The 6,826-nt window shown below is 34.7% G+C and overlaps 1 protein-coding gene and 1 pseudogene across 1 annotated transcript in view; one reads left to right on the forward strand and one right to left on the reverse strand.

Moving 5' to 3' along the window:
- Positions 1 to 6: 6 nt before the first annotated feature.
- The window catches only part of Htatsf1 (HIV-1 Tat specific factor 1), a 14,183-nt gene continuing 7,363 nt past the window's right edge, over positions 7 to 6,826 (forward strand). Inside the window, exons 1-5 of the mRNA XM_010642565.2 lie at positions 7 to 309; positions 2,020 to 2,200; positions 2,613 to 2,660; positions 3,284 to 3,438; positions 5,308 to 5,471. Of these exons, the coding sequence (XP_010640867.1) occupies positions 124 to 309; positions 2,020 to 2,200; positions 2,613 to 2,660; positions 3,284 to 3,438; positions 5,308 to 5,471 (734 nt within the window). The 5' untranslated portion in view covers positions 7 to 123. The remainder of the gene's footprint in view (positions 310 to 2,019; positions 2,201 to 2,612; positions 2,661 to 3,283; positions 3,439 to 5,307; positions 5,472 to 6,826) is intronic.
- Positions 2,275 to 2,446, reverse strand: LOC117284802 (annotated as a pseudogene).

The following is a 6,826-nucleotide window of genomic DNA, read 5'->3' on the forward strand; positions in this document are numbered from 1 at the left end:
AGGCAAGCGGGCGGGCCGGGGGACGGCGGGGCGCGCGTGCGAAGCTCGGCCGACCTCCCTTTCTCTTTTCCCGTTCAGCGTCACCTCGGCCTCAGCTGGTCTGAGCCCTGCTAGGTGGGAAGCATGAGCGGCAGCAACTTGAATAGGAACGACGAGTTTGATGAGCAGTTGCGAATGCAAGAATTGTACGGAGACAGCAAAGAAGGTGATACCCAAGATGAACCCAGTGAGGAAACGGAGTCTCTGGGGCAGCAGTCGGCTGACACCCCCTACGAATGGGACCTGGACAAGAAGGCTTGGTTCCCCAAGGTAAGAGTGGCATAGGCGCCACGCCACTGCGGAGCCGGTCAACCTTATGGGGCACGCTTTTCAGGTTTGTTTTGCTCGGGTCCTTGATCCAAGCCCTCTGGGGTTGCTGTCTTTTTGTTGTTTGTGCAGAACCGATGTGTGAAGAAACCTACATCTTCAAGGTGGTGTCTTAAGCTGTTTTCTTCAGTGCCTTATTAATTTTGTCTGTGAAGGTCACAGTTATTTACATGGATGACTGCTTTTTATTGCAAAGGAAAAAACACGAGATTTAGTAATTTCGTCTCAGTAGCTAACATTATCCCAAGAGTTCAGATATTTAGCTTGTGTACTATGCAAAATCCAGGTTGTTGATTAAATAAGTAGCTCTTTATATACCTTACTATATGCGCTGCCAAAGTGAATGCGATGTCTTTGTTGATTTAACCTTCTTTGCATCTTGCATTACTTTCCTACTAAATGTTGTCCAGGCGCATATATGTTTGAAACAAATAAACACAGGAATGTGACTAGCGATGCACAAAAGATGAGTGAAAAAGACTTGTGTACTTTTGTTTGAAGTACTTGGAAATTGTATGATTTTAATGTGAATGTAAAATAACTAGGGTTAAAAACTTGGTTCTGTAAAATTGTGGTAAAAGTACCCTGTTAATGTAAGTCTTACAAGAGCATCAGTATCAAAGGATACTAACAGCACACAAGACTTACAGGCCAGTAATACAAAACATGTCCCCATTGTGTGACTGGACTGTTACTTTTAAAATTCTCTATTTCAACTTTTCTTTCTCATTTTGCATTTTTATATATCCCAACCTTTACAAATTCTTACAATTACAAGTATTTTACTTCTGTACTGGTAATGCCAGCTTGGAGTGCAGATTTGGTTTCTTCTACCTTCTGAGTATTTTAAACAGTGGTTTTACAAGAGAGTAATTTCAGGCTGTATCTTTTTATGTTATCGAAGTCCATCCATCTTCAGTCTGAGTTTCAGATTTTTCCTATTCCTATATGTGCCTACTGTTTACTCGGTATGATGAGAGCACTACATTTTTCTCATTGTGCGATAATGCCTTTCTCTCAAAAGCTGGGAGACACACGAATTACACTTGTTCTTAAATAGTTCTGACATTAAATGATAATGTAACTTAGTTTGTGATAGTTAAATGAACATCTTGTCTTTTAGTTGTAGCCCCATTTTTTTATACACAAAATCAAAGTTGCATGCTATGTGCTCTGCACGGTCATGTTTAAATACTTGGTGTACATACATATTTATGCATCTGTACAATAAAAAAGTAGGTTCTGTAGCTAGATTGTTGGCTTTTGGTTTTTGTGCTGTTTTACTGTTCTTTGGTACTACCTTTGTTTTATGTATTTGTAGCCTCAGTAAAGTATACTGTAGAGAAGTAGTAATTTATAAAGGAACTAAAAAAAAAAGTGCCAACATCACTTAAAATGATTTAAAGCTGTCTCAGCCTTTTGTGTTGATATTCTAAGTAACTATGGCTTATTTTATCACTTTTATATAGTTTTCTGTATCAATGACTATTCTTGCATTTATACTTTAATTATTACAGCTGTTTGTAGAAAATCTCCCATGTTAAGTTGTATTGCTAAATATACTGTGACATAACACAATATAAACTTAAGGGCAGAAATAACTTTGAATTTCTGTGTGTGTGTGTGTGTGTGTGTGTGTGTTCTTTTGTTTAGATCACCGAAGATTTCATTGCTACCTATCAGGCTAATTATGGCTTCTCTAGTGATGGCGCATCTAGTTCTACTGCACAAAACCCAGGCACCAGTGTGAGAACTGAAGAAGATCTTCCACAAAGAAAAACCCAGGAACTCACTGATCCCAGAAAGAAAGGAGAGAAAAGAAAGGCTGAATCAGGCAGGTGGTTCCAAGAGCATATAGTTAGTTTCTAAAGAAGATAGTAGCTTGGAAGGGATGAGAGGATGAAATTTTTCTTTAAAGTAGTGTCATTAAGTTAAAATCAAGATAAACTGGCAAGCTTTGTTTTCAGATAGGGTCTCTAAACTCTCAGAAGGTTCAAATACTTTGGGAAAAGTTTTCAGTTAGCAATAATTGTGCCTCGGATAAACCTCATTGGCTATGATACTGCCGCTGCGCAAAGCTTAGGTTCAAAGACTTTGAAAACTATGTAGTGACTTGAATTACTTTGGCTTAGTCTTTTAAGGGAAAGAGAAAGTTCCTAAAAGTTTCAAGAAAACTGCCACAATGTCAAGATTTAGTAAGGTGACTCTTTTCTTGCAATTATTTTATTTATTGATTTCATTTTCAGGATGGTTTCATGTTGAAGAAGACAGAAATACAAACGTTTATGTGTCTGGTATGTATGCCTTTTTAAACAAATTTGGAGTTGGAAATATTTGATGTTGAGATTTTGACAAGTGATTTTTAGTTTTCAGTTTCTCTAAAGCCCATTTTTATCAATGAGTTTTGTTGTTGTTGTTCAGCTGTTTATATTACTAAAGAATTTGTCTATTATACAACTAAGAAAAATTAAGGGTATGTAGTTTTGCATGCCATCTTTTTTGACTGGTTTAGTTAACCTCCAGCCCTAAAATGCCCTGAGGCCTAAGCAAAGTATAATCTTTTTTTTTTTTTTTTTTTTTTTTTTTTTTTTTTTCTGCGGGGGTGTACATTGCCCTCATTTTTTTTTTTTTTTTTTTTTTTTTTTTTTTGGTACCGGGGATTGAACTTGGGCCCTTGTGCTTGCAAGGCAGGTGGCAGAACCTCTGAGCCAAATCCCTGGACCCCATTAAAGTATGATCTTTAATGTATTTTTTAAATTATAAAAATAGGAATAATCCTCAGTTTTATAGGTGTGAGTTTTTTGCCTTCATTTAGAAAATCAGCTTTCCACTCCCTTAAGTTGTTGATTTTTAATTATAGAATGTTAAGTATCTCTCACCTATGTTACTATTTAAAAAATGTTTTTTGATTTTGCAGGTTTGCCTCCAGACATTACAGTGGATGAATTTATACAGCTTATGTCCAAGTTTGGTATTATTATGAGAGATCCTCAAACAGAAGAATTTAAAGTCAAACTTTACAAAGATAACCAAGGAAATCTTAAAGGAGACGGGCTTTGTTGTTATTTGAAGGTTAGTCATATGGTCAAATAGTTTCTTACATCTTTATTTTTAACTCAGGATCCAGGGCTGTAATCTTGTATAGATGGTAATCTATGCTCAGAATTATTCAAAACAAGATACAAAGAAAACTGAAATTTCAGATGGTACCCATGTATATTGCATTGGTAAGGTTATCCACTAAGTATGTGACAGACGTGCTTCTTTTATCTTAAAAAAATTCCCACTGCAAAGATCTCTATCAGTGCATGCATTCAGTTGAGAAAACATTTAAAAAATCCAACAACAGCAAAAGTCAATGGCATTTTGTTTGTTCATTGGAATAAATTAGATCAGGGTTTAGCAAACTCGGGCCTGTTACTTGTTTTTGTAAATAAATTTTTATTAGAACACAGCCACCCTCATTCATTTAGATATTTGTCAGCAGCTGCTTTTGTGCTTCCTCTGCAGAGTTGTGTAATTGCAGCAAAGCCTAAACTATTTACTGTCTCTTTATAAAAGGACTTTTCGGACCCTTAAATTAATCCATGAATGAGATCATAGCTTATGCTTACTACTTTAAAATATTTTTTAATGGGAGAGTGAAATACCAAAAATTAATAAACAAATTTGCAGAACTTTGTATAGTCCTGACACTACAAATTACACAGGGAAAGCTCACTCAGTGCCAAAGGCAGCTATCTTTTCTGGAACACCTTCTACCTTAGGAGCATGCTTTATACATTGTCTGGTTTGAAAGAAAGGGATGTGATGAGAACATGTACATTTGTTGTTGAACCTGAAAATAAGTACAAAGTAAGATCAAAATTGCAAAACAATGCAAACACCACAGGTGTGTTATAAGTATTCATTATGGTAGTGGGATCAGAAGGTGGTAGGGTCGATCTGACAGCTTTTGCAGAGATAGGTTTTTGACCTGATTCATAAACATGATGGGCATAGAACATAAGCATGACCATTGTAGTTAGGTACTTTTATAATTTTCCACTGTTTGGGGATTCAAGCATTTCACAGGCTCTGCAAGGATTACTAAACATCTGTGAACTGATTAAGAAGATTTGATTGGAGCTGTAAGTTTTTAAAGAAAAATGTAGAGTTTTAAGGAACTTCACATATACAAGTTAGAGCCCATAAAGGTACAAGATTGTCAAGCCAGTAAATTAAGTTCTAGAAAAAAAATAACAGTTAATTGTTCCAGGATTCATATTGGATTGAGCAGCCGAGTTTAGTTGTCCTTGTATGTTTTCCTCAGACCCTCATCTTTTGATTCTTTTGGCAGGGGGTGCTGATAACTTCCCCCTTTGTGTAAGACTCAGCTTCCATAAATGTGTTTAATTTATATTCTATCAAGTAATTATCTTCCACTTGTCAGTGTATTACAGACTTACATTTTATTTGGTAAGCAGATAAAGTCTGGCTGTACTATTTCTAATAACTTGAGTTATCTAATGTTTTAAGTAAAAGTATTAATAGGATTTAAATGAAAGCTCATGAGTCTGCTTGCCTTACTCTGCAAGGCAAATTGGGGCTTCATGGGGCAAAATTACCTAATAATCTAATTTGGTGAATACCAACTATATGCTAGTCCCTGTCCGTCCCATGCATTATTTAATTTTGTCCGGGCCCTATGAAGAAAGATATCACTATTCTATTATTTTTCAGTTCCATATGAAAAAATTGAGGCTCAGGGAACTTGAGTTTAGCCTGAGTTCACAAAGCTGGTTAGGGACAGCTATTTCAAATGCAAGTTTCTTAATTTACATTCTAGAATTTCTCCGTCCCAAAGTAAGTAGTTGTCATTATTCCTTTAAAAGCAACAAATCCTTAAGTTTCATTTCTGTGTGTAAATTATTGGTTGTATTTTCTTTTATCTTTGTAAAGAAAGAATCTGTGGAACTTGCATTGAAACTTTTGGATGAAGATGAAATAAGAGGCTACAAATTACATGTCGAGATGGCAAAGTTTCAACTGAAGGGAGAATATGATGCCACAAAAAAGAAAAAGAAATGCAAAGACTATAAGAAGAAACTGTCTCTGCAACAAAAGTTTGTAATTTTTTTCCTGTTTAAAAAGTCATATAAGTATACTTTTGGTAATAGCTACCTAGTTCCATCAGATACATTTACATATTATTTTAAAAGATTTCATGAGATAGGGATCATCAATAATCTGTATGATAGGTTGATTTGGCAGTGGTAGTATTTTTCTCAGGTGTTTACAGGATGCTTTAACTTGAGCTAAGAGAAGCCTTCTTGTTAGAAAATGTTGAATGTCAAATTAGATTAAGGTCAGGCTTACATACCAGAACCACTAGTTAATTTTCAATGTGGATTGTAATCAGCTATTCCCGGAGCTAAATTGTATAGCGAAGTTTCTTAGCAGAAATCAGAAATGACAGGTTTTATCATTGCCTGATGGTGTAGTATATATGTAATGTCATCATGTTTCTGTTCATCCATTTTGTTATTCAACAGACTTGTTAAAATACACTAGTTTTTACAAAGTCATAATGATTCTTTCATCAGAGTGAATTTTATAATACTTTAACATTATTCTTAAAGATAAAATGATCAAAGAAGTGTTTAGTTGTGATGTCCCATAGTTTTTACAAGATTAGTTAATATATCCGCACATTTTTATAAGCAGTTTTAATAGAATCTAAGATGATAACAGCAGATAATTTTTATATATTTTGGTGCTGTTTGTTCCTTATAATGATATGATGCCTAGAAACTAATACAATGTAAAAAAATTTTTTGGCCTCTTAAGTACAATCAGCCTTTCATATCCATGGGTTCCACATCTAGACTCAGCCCATCATGGATCAAAAATATTTTTTTAAAATTATATCTGTACTAAAAAACATAAACTTTTGTCATTCCCTAAACAAAGCACTGTAAAAGCTATTTACGTTGCAGTTATATCATGAGATATTATAATTAGAGATGATTTAATATACAGTATATGGGAAGATGTTTGTAGCATATATGCAAATATTTTGCCATTTTATACCAGGTACTTGAGTGTTTGCCAATTTTGATATCTAAAAGAGGGTCCTAGAACTTGTCATCCACGGATATGGAGGGATGATTGTCTTACTAGGCAGTTATAAATACTAAATAATTAGCATTTTTTAGGAGTCTCGTTGCAACATTTTTATGAGACAAGAGTTTTTCTGAAAAATATATATATGCTGAGGAGTTCAGATGCTGGGTTATCTCCCCCATACCCAATGTTTTTATTTCAGAAGGTTCTGGGAATGGAACTTTGACTAGAATATGCATTACTGCTTTGGACTCGAATAATTATCATTATTAAACACTCAATACAGCATTATATTGACAACTCACTTTTTCTCCACCAAATCTGAAACAATTCTTTCCTTTTTTTTTTTTTTTTT

The sequence above is a fragment of the Fukomys damarensis genome, unplaced genomic scaffold (genome assembly GCF_012274545.1).
Source record: "Fukomys damarensis isolate Sample0158 unplaced genomic scaffold, DMR_v1.0_HiC HiC_scaffold_39, whole genome shotgun sequence".
Classification (NCBI taxonomy): domain Eukaryota; kingdom Metazoa; phylum Chordata; class Mammalia; order Rodentia; family Bathyergidae; genus Fukomys; species Fukomys damarensis.